A 19231-nucleotide genomic window follows, 5' to 3' on the forward strand; every position below is an offset into this window, starting at 1 on the left:
CCAGTTTGTTACCACTTCATCCCATAAGTATTGAAGGTTGTTCGATGTTACAGCCATCTTTCGCCAGTACCACCACTGAAGTATATCATTCTAACTCACCTAAACTCGGTCTATCTGAAATATGAAAAGGATCAATGAAATCAGAAGCGGCCCCTGAACATGCATGCACCAGTTTTCGTACAAAAGTTGGCATTTATAAAAAACTAACTTGACATGAGAATGTGCTTATCCTCCCGCAAATTTTAGACCATGTGAACGCACAGTTTCTAGTGGTTGAAGTATTGCATTGCAAAAAGGCAAAAAAAGTGTAATTGTGTAAATGGGGAATATATGATGACACTCTTATTCATAACAAAAGAACAGGTAGGCCAAGCTGAATTACAAGATTCAAATCGATTTGCTTTTCTCAATAATGACAAATGATTATCTTTGCATTCTAAAATAATTTGAAATATCCATATATTTCCTACTATTTATTTCATTTCCATGATCATTGCAGGTTAAATTCCTCACCTTTTCGGACTGTGATGGTTTCATACGCTACTCGCAAAATAGCCTATAGGCCTACAACAGGTAGACAAGACAGGATAGGTTACCATTCATCCCACTACACAGTAGTAAATAGATAGCCTATAGGCCTACAACAAGTTAGGATAGGTTACCATTCATCCCACTTCACAGTAGTAAATAGATAACCTATCCTAAGCTGTAGGTTATCTATTTACTACTCTGAAGTGGGATGAATGGTAACCTATCCTGTCTTGTTGTAGGCCTATAAATGAGGCCCCAGGTAGACCTGCTTTCCCGACAGAGGTCATTGCGGTGTGGTCGTCATTGTTCATGCTGCGGTTGGGAGCGGGAGGTCAGATCAGAAGATTTTGAGATTAAAATGTTTTAGTTGTCCTGAAGATTATTTGGAAACAGTAATCTTTCTGCTTTGTATGCATTAGCCTACCTATTGTATTAAAAACACATTTTTCACTGCTTCAAGTTAAGTAGCCTACCTCTCCTCTCTTAGTTGGGCGTGTGCCATCAAGTACACCTAGTTTATGTGTGGTCTCAATGAAATAAAGTAGGCTGGCTATGCATGGGCGGAGAAGCACGAGGCAGTTATCTTTCCAAAGAACTGGACCTCCTAAATATGAGTAGGCTATAGTTTTCTACATTGCCTAGAAATACATATTTAGAATCCATACTTATTTACCACCTCACTGTTCACGGAATGATTACAATGTTTTCTGGCAATGTTCTCTCCCGGTCATATTCTCCACTATTCACATACCTCGTCTTTCTGTTGAAGACGGTCATGTTTCCTGACAGTGTTTCCTGACTGTGTCTCCCACTGCAGGCAGGTGCTGGTAGTGCTATCCCAGTTGGAGGGCAACGCAGGCTTCTCCATCACCCACCGGCTGGCCCACCGCAAGGCCGCTCAGGCCTCCCTAGGGGACTGGACCCCCACCAAGGCCACGCACAGCCCCCAGCTCACCCCCGACATTGACGGGCTGCACCGGCCACGGCCCCTATGACCACGGCCCCCCCCCCTCTCACACACACACACACAAGCTAATGACACACGCGTACGTGAACACATATGTGCGGAAAGAGGGGGCTGGAATACACACAAAACATTTGGAGAGAGGGGGTAATTGTGGAGGCATGCGTGGGGAGGATGACTGGACAGAGTACATGTGGTTTTCCTCCTCCACCTTTTCCTCTAATTCCTCGATCCCTGAAGGATGAGGACTCAATCCTGCCAAACGCACCTGGATCCAGTTGGGAATTAGGAGAAGAGGGTGGATTGATGTGCCATTTTGAATGTGGTGGGGGATGAGGGACACCTCCCAGGTTAAATCAGCATTTCTGGGTGACTAGAGGGGTCCTGAGCCTGAGATCCTTCAACCTCCAACAAACAATGAAGAATTATATATCTAGCCTTGTCAACTACAACGCTGTACTGTATGTCTGACTATGGACCAGTTACAACTGAAGTTGGAGGTTAACATACACCTTAGCCAAATACATTTAAACTCAGTTTTTCAGAATTTCTGACATTTAATCCTAGTAAAAATTCCCTGTCTTAGGTCAGTTAGGATCACCACTTTATTTTAAGAATGTGAAATGTCAGAATGATAGTAGAGAGAACGATTTATTTCAGCTTTTATTTCAAATTCCCAGTGGGTCAGAAGTTTACATACACTCAATTAGTATTTGGCAGCATTGCCTTTAAATTGTTTAACTTGGGTCAAATGTTTTGTGTAGCGTTCCACAAGCTTCCCATAATAAGTGCACCAGTCCGTCCTGCAGCAAAGCACCCCCACAACATGATGCTGCAACCCCCTTGCGTCACACGTTTGGGATGGTGTTCTTCGGCTTGCAAGCCTCCCCCTTTTTCCTCCAAACATAACGATGGTCATAACTCTATTTTTGTTTCATCAGACCAGAGGACATTTTTCCTAAAAGTTGCAAACCGTAGTGTGGCTTTTTTATGGCGGTTTTGGAGCAGTGGCTTCTTCCTTGCTGAGCGGCCTTTCAGGTTATGTCGATATAGGACTCATTTTACTGTGGATATAGATACTTTTGTACCTGTTTCCTCCAGCATCTTCATAAGGTCCTTTGCTGTTGTTCAGGAATTGATTTGCCCTTTTCGCACCAAAGTACGTTCATCTCTAGGAGACAGAACGCGTCTCCTTCCTGAGCGGTATGACGGCTGCGTGGTCCCATAGTGTTTATACTTGCATACTATTGTTGAACATTGGTACCTTCAGGCATTTGGAAATTGCTCGCAAGGATGAACCGGACTTGTGGAGATCTACAAAAAATTTTCAGAGGTCTTGGCTGATGTCTTTTGATTTTCCCATGATGTCAAGCAAAGAGGCACTGAGTTTGAAGGTAGGCCTTGAAATACATCAACAGGTACACTTCCAAACTCAAATGAGACTCAAATGATATCAATTAGCCTATCAGAAGCTTCTAAAGCCACTACAATTTTCTGGAATTTTCTAAGCTTTTTAAAGGCACAGTCAACTTAGTGTATGTAAACTTCTGACCCACTGGAATTGTGATACAGTGAATTATAAGTGAAACAATCTGTCTGTTAACAATTGATGGAAAAATTGCTTGTGTCATGCACAAAGTAGGTGTCCTAACCGACTTGCCAAAACTATAGTTTGTTAACAAGAGTGTTTGTGGAGTGGTTGAAAAACAAGTTTTAATGACTCCAACCTAAGTGTATGTATACTTCTGACTTCAACTGTATATTACACAGACAGATGCCAGAACTGCGCCTGTTCCTTCCCTAACCCCCCAACAGATGTCAACGAATGCCCAGGAACCCCACATCTCAAGGGTTAAAGGTCATTCAGAGGTCAGGGTGGAGTGCTGTAACTACTGAGCCACCTTGGGGCTGTTCCCCCACTGAGCCAATCCACTACGTGACCTGACCACCTGAAACCCACTGTTCTTGGTCTATGGACCCAACTCACCTTACTCAAGGTAGAAGTTGCCTTGAGCTGTTCTAGGATCAGCTTCCCCTCCTTATAGCCTAACCTTTACCATTGGCGGAAGAACTGCAAAAATATACCTTAGATCAACCTCTCGGCCTAGTGGAAACTTTGTCCTACACCCAATGAGCTCTGCTGTGTGAGGTTTGGTTTGGTTTGGTTTGGGTTGGAGGGAGGGAGGGAGGGAGGTAGAGGGTTAGGTGCTCTCTCCCCCAGGCTCCTGTCCTGCCTCCTTCACCCTGCACCTGTGGAGCTGACAACTATCAACAGGATGGGGTACAATTATGATCCTCTATTCTACACTCTGGGACTACGTGAGCCAAGCCCGACTACCAATTTTACCACAATCACTTACTATTTTTAGAAGCCATGTTGTCGTTGCCAGTCTAATTTTTATTTTTGCCAGCATTCTTTGGTCTGTATTTTGTATGTGTGCTTGAATCGTTTAACAAGCCATCTAGTGTCCCATCTCTCTGTTTCCTGTCTGTCTGTCTGTCTGACGGTCATCTGTCCCTCCCCAGTTTCTCTGCTGTTGAAATGCTGTGTTATTATTCCTCAAACGCAAGGCAACTCCTATCCACTTCATATAAAAGCTGGACTTTGATTTGACATGTTACAGAATCATTGGGTTTCACATACAGTTTTCCACATACAGTTAGTTGTACAGTACATATAGCATAGCTGGAATCTTCAAGTTGTTGGACCTCGCTATTTTAACTCGACATACTGTCGTTCGTTATCCATGCTATCCGTCGCTCCGGATGAGGCGACAGGTTTGGGACGGTAGCTGCGTTTCATCCATAGCTGTTAGTTTTGGGTACGGGGGAAGAGAGGTAGAGAAAGAGCGTATGGTACAGATCAGCAAATTGAGTCTATCTGGGTGTCGTGAAAAAGAGGAAATGTAACCTCTATTTTCTCTCTTTCTTCCTTGTCTCCCTCAGTTAAGCAGTCAATGTCGAAGGAGGCAAGATCATTTTTCCAATCTCCTGCTCTGTCTCCCTGAGGTTGATTTGACTTTGCACATTCAGTCAGCCTGCTCACTATTTGGTACATGTATATCAAGGCTTGCTCCAGCATTAACATCAACTCTTCAGGTACACAAAGTTAAAGTCCTGTTGGGAAAATACAACTGTGGAGGTCAATGGATCATTGTCATATTAAAGTCTCCATTGTAGGTCTTCCTGAATTGTTAGTAGTCTCCAGTTTAAGGAGACGACATACTAACATACATACATCATTATTAGGCATCAGATGGAAGAAAATGTCCTGGAACGGAGAGGGACTACCTGGACTTGTCCAATAAGGAATGATAATTTCAGTTTTTCATTGCCTGTTCTAATGAACAGGATCTTGAAGAGGAAGTGAGTTTGTTTTAGCGTCGTTGGAGGAGTTGTTTGAGCATTCAGTTAGGTTGGTGCGTCAACCTCCGAAAACAGAGCATCTGCACTGCTGTCCCTAAGGGACGCCCCAACACATTAGAGAACAAATGTAGCTTTTTAATAACAAATCAGATGTTTTATTGGACATGCACACACACACACACACACACACACAAAGACGCAAGCACAGACGCACACTCTCTCTCTCACACACACATACACTGAAGAGGCCCCTGCAATATGGTGATGCAATGGTGGAAGGGGGGGTGTAATGATTTCTATAAACTTTGCATGTGTTCTAATGTAGTGTCCCAGGAAATAATGGAATAAGATCTTGAGCTGACCAAGTCTGCACGATGACTTAATAATATGGCTTTTTGACACCAGTCATGGCAAGTAAATAGCCGGACAATGTCATCATGATACATGCTGTCTCGTGCAATAAAACTACTTCTAACTTGTTGCATAGCCAACTAGTTGCCTAAATAGCATACCCATGACAGTGTCAGTACTTTAGGCATTATGACCATAATATAGTTCAAGTAGTCCACTGTTTTAGTCCAATTCTAACATGTACCAGAACACTTTCAGGATCATGTTGGTTCGATTTCAGCCGTGTCGATTTCCATTCTCTGTGTTCATTTATTATAGTAAAAAAGGATTTGATCAAAGCACAAGAGAACCTGCTGTATCGCAAATGTAAAACGTGTCCAAGTAAGATGGGATACATACTGGACATGTATGAGTGTGTAATCTGTGGATATGATGAGTACAGCGATTGTGAACATCCATTGGTTGATAGGTGACAGAAAAATGAATGTTTTATATATTTTAGCCGAGCGGGACTGGCTTTTGTCAGACACTGAAACCTGCACTGAAAAATACCTGAAATCAAAAGGCACCTCAAATGTCAGTGTCATGAGGCTCTGTGACTTCACTTTGCATGTTGTGTGCTTACATGTTTTTGTTGTTGATAAATGTCTTTCTTGTTCATGTTCTCTCGCTGTCTCGCTATCTCTGTGTTGTTCCATTGGATCATTCACCTCGTGTTGAGTTGTGGTGGTAGTGACTCTTCCTTGCAGAAGGGGCCCTGGTGTTTTCTATAGACTATGGCCAGTGGTGTGGGACTATGTGGAAATCTCGACCCTTTGACTATTCACAGTCTCTGTCTATCTATCTGGTTCTTTCTTTGTAAACTGTACAGACTTCAAAGCTATAATCCACACAAACTGAACCAACCGTTTTGATCCAACATATTGCTGAAACAAAAAAATGGAACTCTTCTTATTTGGGCAGGAATGTTATATACTGTATAGAGTATTTTATTGATTTTGAGGAGAAAATCTATATCTAAAAAAAAAAAAAAATATGTATGTTTTTCATCTCAGGTTCCGATGGGCCAAATAAATAAAAACTATTTTTAAAAAACTACAACTGTTAGTTTCTTAATATGTCCTCTACTTATGTATCAGCTTTCTCTTCTACCTACTCTACTGTTCAGTCAGAGAGTACAGGTAGTCAAAATGTCTGCATGCATTGTAAATGTGGCTGCAGTATGTTTATAGCGTACAACCACATGTCAATATTATTCTCTATTTTCACTGGCCACAGTTTGAAGATATGTGCACTTTGCTCTTCAGAATCAGCTACTCTTCTTCCTTTGTCCACCAGAAAGCACTTCAGCATGTGAGGCTGGGGTAGAGGAATGTGCCTTGATAACCATGAACATGAGGTCATATGTCACCCAGAACCCCTTCCCAAACCACTTAACCCCCTAACAACCCTCTTACCGTCTACCCCCTACCAACCTCCGCCCCTGTTTATCACTGAACCTCAAAGCTCAGGCTTCAGCGCTTCGCTTTGCCCCCCAGCCCAGCTCGGAGGGGAATAGGTTTTCACGACCGGCCCCACTGTTTGGTGGTAGCGTTGCACAACCACCACCTAACCCGAGGAGCTGCCATTCACCCTCACCATCCCTCACTGGGGAGTCTCGAGTGAGGAAGAGACTAGAAAGAGACCAAGTGAAGAAGAAAAGACCACATTCCTCTGAAACAGACCTGATAAGGAATTGTACATTTTGGTTGGTTTACAAGTTTACAAGCATTGTTATAATTTGTCTACATAGTGGTTCAGTGCAGTAATGTGTTTAGTTATTTAGAATGGACAGCCTGTCTGTCGTGATTTTCGACTATGGTATCAACTTCGTGGTCATAAACTCTTTGAGTTTGCTTTGCTCTCCTTGTGCCATGTAGATATGAAAAATATTAATATACTGTAGTTATTTCAATTTGGCTCAATTCAAGATAGGACCAGGGTTTTTTCAGGGTGGAAAAATCAATTTTTTCACCTGTTCCTGTGATTGTCTCCACCCCCTCCAGATGTTGCTTATTTTCCCCAGTGTATTTATCCCTGTGTTTCCTGTCTCTCTGTGCCAGTTCGTCTTGTATGTTTCCAAGTCAACCAGCATTTTTTCCCATTCTACCTGCTTTTTGCATTCTCCTTTTCTAGTCCTCCCTGTTTTGACCCTTGCCTGTTCTGGACTCTGTACCCGCCTGCCTGATCATTCTGCCTTCCTTGACCACCAGCCACTCTGTACCTCCTGGACTCTGATCTGGTTTTGACCTTTTTGCCTGTCCACGACCATTCTCTTACCTACCCCTTTGGATTAATAAACATTGTTTCGCCTTGTGCCTTGATAATTATAAATTAATTATGCAATGCATTTTTTTGACTTGCACATATGCCTTATTCTGCACTGTTTCACACTTCTTTGAAACTGTATGTGAAGTTCCAGTAATTAACTTCTGTACCTCTACGTCATCTTGGATCAGATCCAAGATGGCGTAGCAGTGCAGACGTGGTTTGTTCGTCCTCTTGTGTACTTTTGTATTTTTCGTCTTTTTTTGTATATATTTCAATTTTATTTTCAATCTCTTTTCCATTTTAATTCAATTATAGCTTCCGGTAACCCGCCTCACCCAATGTGATACGGGACCGCTATTATTTTTAATTTTTAGACCTTATAGCAAGAACCACCATTAGCTAGCTACAAGCTATTTAGTCATTGTTAGCCACTGCTAGCGGTCTTTACTTTCTGCACAGATACCAGACCTTTTTTTTTAGCCTGAATAATACTCGCCAGCCAACCAGTATCTGACTTTCTCTCCACTACAACGCCGGATTCCTGCCGTAATCCCTGGACCATTACTCCTGATCTTCACAGCTAGCTAGCACCCACCGAGTTACCCAGTACCGAAGCTATCCCCGAGGCCCACCTCCCGGCCTACTCAGTTCACCCGGACTCCACCCAAACACGGCTAGAACCCACTACTCCACCTGAACCTTGCCGTAAGCTCTGGACCTTGGCACCGGATCACCGCTGCTACCGAGTGGCTATAGTGGCTTACGCCTTTGGCCCGAAGCTAGCACCAGTTAGCCGTGAGCCGGGCGCATCTCCCGGCTAGCAAACTAAATTACTACAACTACAATACCTCTTTCGCCATCTGGCTTGGATCCTTTGTCGACACTGCGCCCCGCCGTACCGACAAATACTTAATCCGCTGTGCCTTCATCCTCCGGCGATAGTCGGAGCAGACGCTTCTACTAGCCCCGGGCTACGAACTTTAATCGCCGTGTCGCCCACGTGCTAGCGTAGTAGTGACTACTCCGCGGCTTCTCTGTTCCATCTATTGCTTCCCCCTGGACCCTATGATCACTTGGCTACATAGCTGATGCCTGCTGGACTGTCCATTAATTACAGTACTCCATTCTGTTTATATTTTGTTCATCTGTCAGCCCCAGCCGTGAACTCAGGCTCTTGTGTGTAGTTAACCGACCCTCTCTGCCCATTCATCGCCATTTTACCTATTGTTGTTTTAGCTGATTAGCTGTTGTTGTCTCACCCGTTGTTGTCTTAGCTAGCTCTCCGAATCAACAGCTGTGATTACTTTATGCCTCGCTGTATGTCTCTCTCAAATGTCAATATGCCTTCTATACTGTTGTTTAGGTTAGTTATCATTGTTTTAGCTTACAATGGAGCCCCTAGTTCCACTCATCATACCTCTGATACCTCCTTTGTCCCACCTCCCACACATGCGGTGGGTGACCTCACCCATTATAACCAGCATGTCCAGAGATACAACCTCTCTTATCATCACTCAGTGTCACACCCTGACCATAGTTTGCTTTGTGTGTTTTTATGTTTTGGTTGGTCAGGGTGTGATCTGAGTGGGCATTCTATGTTGGATGTCTTGTTTGTCTATTTCTATGTCTCGCCTGATATGGTTCTCAATCAGAGGCAGGTGTTAGTCATTGTCTCTGATTGGGAACCATATTTAGGTAGCCTGGGTTTCACTGTGTGTTCCTTGTTCCTGTCTCTATGTTTGCACCAGATAGGACTGTTTAGGTTTTCACTTTTCTTGTTTTGTTTAGTCTGTTCATGTATAGTCGTCTTTATTAAAAACATGAATAACCACCACGCCGCATTTTGGTCCGCCTCTCCTTCACCACAGGAAAACCCTTACACTCAGTGCCTGGGCTTACCTCCGCTGTATCCGCACCCCACCATACCCCTGTCTGCACATTATGCCCTGAATCTATTCTACCACGCCCATAAATCTGCTCCTTTTATTCTTTGTCCCCAACGCTCTAGGCGACCAGTTTTGATAGCCTTTGGTTTCATGCATGTCAACATCAGAAGCCTCCTCCCTAAGTTTGTTTTGCTCACTGCTTTAGCACACTCCGCCAACCCTGATGTCCTTGCCGTGTCTGAATCCTGGCTTAGGAAGGCCAAAAGACCAACATTTCTGAGATCTCCATACCCAACTACAACATTTTCCATCAAGATACAAAGGTGGAGGAGTTGCAATCTACTGCAGAGAGCCTGCAAAGTTCTGTCATACTTTACAGGTCTATACCCAAACAGTTCGAACTTCTAATTTTAAAAATGAATCTCTCCAGAAATAAGTCTCTCACTGTTGCCGCCTGCTATCGTTCCCCCCTCTGCTCCCAGCTGTGCCCTGGACACCATTTGTAAATTGATCGCCCCCCCATCTAGATTCAGAGTTTGTTCTGTTAGGTGACCTAAACTGGGATATGCTTAACACCCCGGCAGTCCTACAATCTAAGCTAAATGCCCTCAATCTCACACAAATCATCAAGGAACCCACCAGGTACAACCCTAAATCTGTAAACATGGGCACGCTCATAGACATTATCCTGACCAACTTGCCCTCCAAATACACCTCTGCTGTTTTCAATCAGGATCTCAGCGATCACTGCCTCATTGCCTGTATCCGCAATGGGTCTGCGGTCTAACGACCACCCCTCATCACTGTCAAACGCTCCCTAAAACACTTCTGCGAGCAGGCCTTTCTAATCGACCTGGCCCGGGTATCCTGGAAGGATATTGACCTCATCCTGTCAGTCGAGGATGCCTGGTCATTCTTTAAAAGTTGTTTCCTCACCAACTTAGATAAGCATGCCCCGTTCAAAAAATGCAGAACTAAGAACAGATAGGGATCTCGGACGATAAAAAAAGAGGTTGAACAGGCGGGTAATAGGGGTTGCAACAATGGCGGCGGATAGTTTTAGAAAGAGAGGGTCCAGATTATCTAGTCCAGCTGATTTGTACGGGTCCAGGTTTTGTAGCTCTTTCAGAACATCTGCTATCTGGATTTGGGTGAAGGAGAAGCTGGGGAGGCTTGGCGGGGGGGGGGGGGGGGATTCTAAACGATATCATAACCGCCATAAAAGACAATACTGTGCAGCCATCTTCATCGACCTGGCCAAGGCTTCCGACTCTGTCAATCACTGTAATGACTGTCTCGCCTGGTTCACCAACTACTTTGCAGACAGAGTTCAGTGTGTCAAATCGGAGGGCATGTTGTCCGGACCTCTTGCAGTCTCTATGGGGGTGCCACAGGGTTCAATTCTCAGGCCGACTCTTTTCTCTGTATATATATCAATGATGTTGCTCTTGCTGCGGGCGATTCCCTGATCCACCTCTACGCAGACGACACCATTCTGTAGACTTCTGGCCCTTCCTTGGACACTGTGCTAACAAACCTCCAAACGAGCTTCAATGCCATACAACACTCCTTCCGTGGCCTCCAACTGCTCTTAAACACTAGTAAAACCAAATGCCTGCTTTTCAACCGTTCGCTGCCCGCACCCGCCCGACTAGCATCACCACCCTGAACAGTTCCGACCTAGATTATGTGGACAACTATAAATACCTAGGTTTCTGGCTAGACTGGAAACTCTCCTTCCAGACTCATATTGAACATCTCCAATCCAAAATCAAATCTAGAATCGGCTTTCTATCTCACAACAAAGCCTCCTTCACTCACGCCACCAAACTTACCCTAGTAAAACTGACTATCCTACCGATCCTCGTCTTTGGCGATGTCATTTACAATATAGCTTCCAATACTCTAATCAGCAAACTGGATGCAGTCGATCACAGTGCCATCCGTTTTGTTACCAAATCACCTTATACCACCCACCACTGCGACCTGTATGCTCTAGTCGGCTGGCCCTCGCTACATATTTGTCACCAGACCCACTGGCTCCAGGTCATCTATAAGTCTATGCTAGGTAAAGCTCCGCCTTATCTCAGTTCACTGGTCACGATAACAACACCCACCCGTAGCACACGTTCCAGCAGGTATATCTCACTGACCATCCCCAAAGCCAACACCTCATTTGGTCACCTTTCCTTCCAGTTCTCTGCTGCCAGTGACTGGAACAAATTGCAAAAATCGCTGAAGTTGGAGACTTTATTTCCCTCACCAACTTTAAACATCAGCTATCTGAGCAGCTAACCGATAGCTGCAGCTGTACTTAGTCGATCTGTAAATAGCCCAACCATGTCTACCTACCTCATCCCCATACTGTTTTTATTTTATATACTTTTCTGCTCTTTCGCACACCAATTTTCTCTACTTGCACACCATCATCTGCTCATTTCTCACTCCAGTGTTAATCTGCTAAATTGTAATTTAATTTGGCCTATTTATTGCCTACCTCCTCATGCCTTTTGCACACACTGTAGATAGACTTTCTTTTTTTTCTACTGTGTCATTGACTTGTTTGTGTTATTGGCTTGTTTATTGTTTACTCCATGTGTAACTCTGTTGTTGTTGTCTGTGTCACACTGCTTTGCTTTATCTTGGCCAGATCTCAGTTGTAAATGAGAACTTGTTCTCAACTAGCCTACCTGGTTAAATAAAGGTGTTCTCAACTAGCCTACCTGGTTAAATAAAGGTGTTCTCAACTAGCCTACCTGGTTAAATAAAGGTGTTCTCAACTAGCCTACCTGGTTAAATAAAGGTGTTCTCAACTAGCCTACCTGGTTAAACAAAGGTGTTCTCAACTAGCCTACCTGGTTAAATAAAGGTGTTCTCAACTAGCCTACCTGGTTAAATAAAGGTGTTCTCAACTAGCCTACCTGGTTAAATAAAGGTGTTCTCAACTAGCCTACCTGGTTAAATAAAGGTGAAATAAATAAAATATATATATACAGTTCAAAGTTACACGGTATAGCCACTATACAGAGCATGTCAAGTTAATTTAGCCTTTAATTCATTTCTGCAGTGCTTTTGGAGCCAGTCCTATCAAATATTGTGTTTCAAGACATCTATCTCAGGGTGTACCTTCTCATGTTCACCAAGCTTCTGTAAGCCTCATTCTATATCAAACTTTTCTAAGAGAGCAATAAATATTCAAATATACAGTATATTGCACGGCATAATGTAAATGTATTTTCTAATACGGTTTAGAAATATAGCATTCTTATTACAATGTGATTATTATAGGTAAAGGTGATTTGTATTTTACAGAATAACTTACAGCATACGTTTTATGCATGTTATAAATACTATATAGAATGCACTCCTCAAAAACAAAATGGAAAATCTTTATAAGTAAAGGCTCTATATTTTTGGCATATCCCTGTAATTCTCTGTATAAATCTATGTATATATTTAGTGTATAGATTGTTATACAGTCATGTAAACCTTTGCAGGTGGGTCTAGAGACTTACAATACACACCCTGCAGTATGATACACACGCTAATGCAAGTGGCCACAAGGGGATGACTCATTGTTGCAGTTGGGATTTGGTGTCAAGGGCCACAGGCTGGTCGTGTCATTTCTGAGGTATCTCCTGCTGTTCCCTAATGGAGCTCTGTTCTCCAGGGTTTCCATTACCAGGGTATTGCCACTCTGTTAGGGGAACTCTGTCAATAGTGCATCAGAATAGGAAATAATAGGATACCGGAGACCCAGTTACCCCCCTTCAGCTTACAGTGCCTTCAGAGAGTAGTCCCACCCCTTGACTTTATCCACATTTTGTTGTGCTACAGCCTGAATATAAAATAGATTATTTGAGATTTTGGGTCACTGGCATACACAAAATACTGCACAAAAACTGACACAGTAAAAGGGATCAAATCTGTATTTCAATATGACTATCTCAAAGTATGCAGTTACCAGGTTACAATATTGGCTATTATTTGGTTCAGAGCCTGACCTCCCTTGGCTCCCCCTCCTCAATCACGGCCCTCTTCCACAGTGACTGCCTTCCCTGTCTATTTTCACAATACCTCCCCCTTCCTCTGCCACTCTTTCTCATGCTGGTCTTCCAAGTCCTCTTCCTCTACTAAAGCCCTCGTTGACTTAGCTATAATGCTCTTAGTTAAACCAAAGACAGTATAGCAAACAAAACCATATTTGGTTAAACCACAGGTTTTATCCAGTTAAACGTTACCTAGTTAGCTTCCTAGCTAGCTGACGTTAACCTAGCTTGCCTAATCAATAGCCTCCTTTAATAAATATCTACCAACTTCAATTTCAACATTTAAATTATAGTTGCTTAGCTAGCTAGCTAGTTGGTTGGTTTCTCTACTTAAACGCAATCGAACTTACCTCTTTATTGTCAGCGATTGTTCACCTTTCACCGACCACTTTCATCTTCGGTGGTCAAAATTCCGGTAAGACCAAGTAGACTGCTGCTACAGGGTATGTTCATTGGCTAGAATTTTCCCCTGTTCTAAAATTATGGCAGAGAGGACGACGCGAAGCGAGAGGGATAACTTACACCAAAATCCGTCTTCTCCAGCAGGTGGTGTTTTTTTTATTCGCTCACCAAGCGAAGAGTTTTTGAGTGTCAAATTTGGTTAACAAAAAAGTGTATGCCTTATTTTCTAAGTGTGCCTAATTTGATTGAATAGAAGTTTTGTAATGATTAGGTTGTTATGAGTATACTGATATTAGTAGGACACGTAACATCCCAGGCAAGAAAAAACATTTTATATCGGAGTGCCTAATCGTCACTACGTAGTAACCACAGCCACAGCCACACAGATGTCTATGTGTCAGGGGAGAAGCTCCAGGTGGTATCTGATTTTAAGTACCTTGGCATCATACTTGATTCCAACCTCTCTTTTAAAAAGCATGTGAAAAAGGTAATTCAAATAACCTAATTCAACCTAGCTAATTTCCGATTTATACGAAATTGTTTGACTACAGAGGTAGCAAAATTGTACTTCAAATCTATGATACTCCCCCACTTAACATACTGCTTGACTAGTTGGGCCCAAGCTTGCTGTACAACATTAAAACCTATTCAGTCTGTCTACAAACAGGCTCTCAAAGTGCTTGATAGGAAGCCCAATAGCCATCATCATTGTCACATCCTTAGAAAGCATGAGCTCTTGAGTTGGGAAAATCTTGTGCAATACACCGACGCATGTCTTGTATTCAAGATCCTTAATGGCCTGGCTCCCCCCCCACTCAATATGTTTGTTAAACAGAAAACTCAGACATATGGCAGCAGATCCACAAGGTCTGCCATGAGAGGTGACTGTATAGTTCCCCTAAGGAAAAGCACCTTTAGTAAATCTGCATTCTCTGTGAGAGCTTCCCATGTCTGGAATACACTGCCATCAGACACACATAACTGCACCACATATCACACTTTCACAAAATGCTTGAAGACATGGTCTAGAGTGTTTTCTATCCTACGCTGTCAATTATATGCATATTCTAGCATCTTGTCCTGGCAAAATATCCTGTTTACTACGGGAAAGTTTTTTTTCCAAAAATGAAAATACTGCCCCCTAGTCACAACAGGTTTTAACCTACAATACAGTTCAAAAAGAGTTAAGAAATATTTACCAAAAAACTCAAGTAAAAAATTAGAAAAGGTAACACAATAAAATAACAATAACGAGGCTATATACAGGGGGTAACGAAACCGAGTCAGTGTGCGGGGGTACATGTTACTTGAGGTAATTTGTACATGTAGGTAGAGGTGAAGTGACTATATATAGATAATAAACAGTGAGTAGCAGCAATGTACAAAACAAATGGAGGGGAGGGGTCAAGGTAAATAGTCCGGTGGCCATTTGATTAATTGTTCAGCATTTGATTGGCTTGGGGGTAGAAGCTGTTAAGGAGCCTTTTGGTCCTAGACTTGGCGCTCCGGTACCACTTGCCGTGCGGTAGCAGAGAAAACTGTCTATGACTTGGGTGACTGACCTTTTATGGGCTTTCCTCTGACACCGCCTATTATATATAGTTGAAGTCGGAAGTTTACATACACCTTAGCCAAATACATTTAAACTCAGTTTTTCAATCCCTGTCTTATGTCAGTTAGAATTAGCACTTTATTTTAAGAATGTGAAATGTCAGAATAATAGTAGAGAGAATGATTTATTTCAGCTTTTATTTGTTTCATCACATTCCAAGTGGGTCAGAAGTTTACATACTAAATGAGTGTATTTGGTAGCATTGCCTTTAAATTGTTTAACTTGGGTAAAACATTTTGGGTAGCCTTCCATAAGCTTCCCACAATAAGTTGGGTGAATTTTGGACCATTCCTCCTGACAGAGTGGGTTTAACTGAGTCAGGTTTATAGGCCTCCTTGCACACGCTTTTTCAGTTCTGCCCACACATTTTCTATGGGATTGAGGTCAGGGCTTTGTGATGGCCACTCCAATACCTCCAATACGTTGTTGTCCTTAAGCCATTTTGCCACAACTTTGGAAGTATGCTTGGGGTCATTGTCCATTTGGAAGACCCATTTGCGACCAAGCTTTAACTTCCTGACTGATGTCTTGAGATGTTGCTTCACTATATCCACATAATTTCCCTCCATCATGATGCCATCTATTTTGTGAAGTGCATCAGTCCCTCCTGCAGCAAAGCACCCCCACAACATGATGATGTGGCTTGCAAGCCTCCTACTTTTTCCTCCAAACATATCGAGGGTCATTATGGCCAAACAGCTCTATTTTTGTTTCATCAGACCAGAGGACATTTCTCAAAAAAGTACAATCTTTGTCCTCATGCGCAGTTTTTTCCTGTCATAAAAGATGGTAGCAACAACTTTATGTACAAAATGATTTTAAAAATAAATTACAAACAATGCTTAAAAAAATAACAAAATAGCATAGTTGGTTAGGAGCATGTAAAATGTCACCTCTTTGGAGCCATCAGTCTCTGCCTACTCCTCAGCAGCTCTCTGAACGAGCCTGGTAGTGCAGCAAATAACCATTAAACCACCTGCTGCAGCAGGATGGTGGACTTTATGGAGGAAGCCATGTCGCCGGCAGATTTTCCACCCAGCCATTTCTTAGAGGTCACAATGAGCCCTGCTCTCACAAGCCTGGCCAGCAAGCTGGCAGAGGTCACCACTCTGGTCCCGATAGGTGGGTTGTGAAACAGTGGCTCCTCCATTATCCATGCTCCTGGCCATGAAACGTCTCTGTATACAGATAGTCTTGTTCCACATCCAAAGCACAGTGAGTTGGAACGGAGTAATGGTTGACATATCGACTTGCTACAGATCCAACCGGAAGAAGTGCCTGTTGTTCCCAAGGTCCCCTGCTCTCCCCAGAGAAAAAGAGAGAGGTCAAGTTGACAGCTAATAAAGGAGTAAATAGTGACATCATCACGGCAAAGATAGAGCCTGATGCAGAGACCCCACATAAACATAAAATAATGGGGTAACAATGCCCCTGATCCTATCTTATAGTGTTCATCTCCATTGTATCTGTTGTGTATGATAAACTAATGAAGCTCTGTACATTTGTGGTGCCTGTGCATTTAGTTTTAATACTGAATCATTCACTTTGTTTGCCTTTAAAGCCTACATGTTATGTTATTTGCGTCTGAATAGTGAAACTGAAAACATTTATGCATGTTTTTTTATACTATAAACCTCTTACACAAATAAGTGAAATTTCCAAAAGTGTTTAAATTGCCCATTTGTTATCTGAAGTTGAATTATGAATCGTTATGTGTCAAAACCGAGGAGTGCAGATGTGGTATCCATTCCATCACATTGACTCGATCTTGAATAGATCTACATCTCTCTCTAGTGGATTAAAATCGTAAATGCACTCTTGTATACTTTCAAAAATCCTATCTGTCTGATAAAGTATCATTTTAAAATGGCTATTTTTAAAGACTCACTAAGGTTATTTAGGCCTACAGAAAAAAATATCTAAACTGGAGATTATGTAGAGCATATAAAAATCTTTCCAGGTAACTCAACTCCACGATGATTTCATCCACGGATTTGAGTGCAGATTCCAGTTCTGGCTCCTTCGAGTCACTATGCAGTCCATACTTAACCTTTACCGTGTACCTATGTCTGTCCACTGTTGTTACGTGACTTTCTTTGTTTGCCGAAATCCATACTGTTTAATAAATCCTTAATCAAATGCAACCACCTGTTTCCTAATCAGCGCTAATACACGTGTCAATTGAATCTCAACAAGGAAATGTGCATGCTTTGTATTTGATTACATTTTTATTATAAAGTATGGGTTTCAGCAAACGAAAGGCACGCAACAACAGAGAGCTAACATAGGTACACGTAAGGGTTTAAGAATGTACATTTTGAAGCATCAACAGTGGGGTGGCAGGTAGTCTAGTGGTTGGAGCGTTGGGCCAGTAACTGAAAGGTTGCTGTCTCAAATCCACGAGCTGACAAAGTAAAAACCTGTCATTCTGCCCCTGAACAAGGCAGTTAACCCACTTCTCCCCGGCAGGCCGTCATTGTAAATAAGAATTTGTTCATAATTGACTTGCCTAGTAAAATAAAGGTACAAAAATTATAATAATAAAAAAAATGTAAAACTGCATAGCCACTCAAAGGAGTCGGCTGTTGATTTCAAAAACTCAAGTCTACGCCCAAGTCTGTGGATGAAAATAGTGGAATGGGTTCCAGGGAAAGTTTCTATGCAAGAACTGCAACTACCTGACAAAACGGGAAGGGTCTGCGACTCAAGCAAATTCAGCAGCGTGTGTTTATACTTCAAGAGTTAGAATGACCGATACCAAGAGGTAATTGACTATTGATGGATAATTTATTGATAGATTACCAGGTAGCCTATCATGTGTCCATGGTCTCTCCCCTGCCTTGTGTTGATGTTATCCCAAAATGAATACACTGAATGTCACCATGGGTTTTACAATGACTATTGCGGACCAGGACACGCGTGTGTTTCATGTGCCAGGCTTCCTGAACCTCCCTGCCTCTGCCCCCTCCCTCAACTCTCTCCATACATGACAGGCCAAATGATCCACTCTGAAAATAGGGGATCTGTGCCTCACAGTGGTCAGAAGTGGTCCTTCGGATTGGGTAGCACAACAATGTAAAATGGCTAAGACACGTTCCATTCAATTCATGAATTGACTTTGTTTGACGTGGAATTTGATCCCATCTGATATGAATAGGGGTCTGATCCCTAATACCTTTGCCTTTGATGTATTAACCCCCCTTTAAAAAAAATGTTATATTGGATCCCTTTTCAACCCCTCCATGTACAAACCCACTGGCCAGCCATACACTTACCTTTTAATAGACACCCCTGCATTGAGTGAAGGGTGTCATGTTTATATTACATACATTTCCAGATAAATCTGTGGTTATCTCATTCTCATTGGAAAGACATAGTTTGTCAAATGTGTGTAAAAAAAAAAATAAAGGTCTAGTTTTTATTCTCCCTGTCAAGTTCAAAATGTAAAAAAGCTTTCAGCGTGGCAGGAAAGGTTTCTATAGCAACACGAGGATGATGCTTTAAAATAACTATTTAAAAAATTGCAAATATTGTCTCTCTATCTACCTCTTCATAGTGCCCCAGCCCCAGGGGGAAAAGGCTTGGCCTCCACGTCTCAGAAAGAGATGTTTGAGAAAATGGAGGAATGGTTCAAATTCTGAGCCAGTTGCAGAAAGCAGTCTGGTCTGGTTTCAGACAATGAAATAAATGTGGTTATTTGCTTGAACATGACACTTGTCATGAACTCCATTATGTATTGTACTGGTTCCATGAACCAAAA

General features: G+C 42.5%; 1 protein-coding gene across 2 annotated transcripts in view; it reads left to right on the forward strand.

The window, feature by feature from the left end:
* Positions 1-2121, forward strand: part of LOC110498718 (calpain-15) — a 114818-nt gene extending 112697 nt beyond the window's left edge. Inside the window, exon 12 of one of the 2 annotated variants that reach the window (XM_036955590.1) lies at positions 1349-1526. In XM_036955590.1, coding sequence (XP_036811485.1) covers positions 1349-1526 — 178 coding nt within the window. Of the gene's footprint in view, positions 1-1348 lie in introns of both variants that reach the window. The other variant, XM_036955589.1, reaches the window with a different exon arrangement.
* The last annotated feature ends 17110 nt before the right edge of the window (positions 2122-19231 follow it).

This window comes from Oncorhynchus mykiss, chromosome 20, assembly GCF_013265735.2.
Source record: "Oncorhynchus mykiss isolate Arlee chromosome 20, USDA_OmykA_1.1, whole genome shotgun sequence".
NCBI classification, from domain to species: Eukaryota; Metazoa; Chordata; class Actinopteri; order Salmoniformes; family Salmonidae; genus Oncorhynchus; species Oncorhynchus mykiss.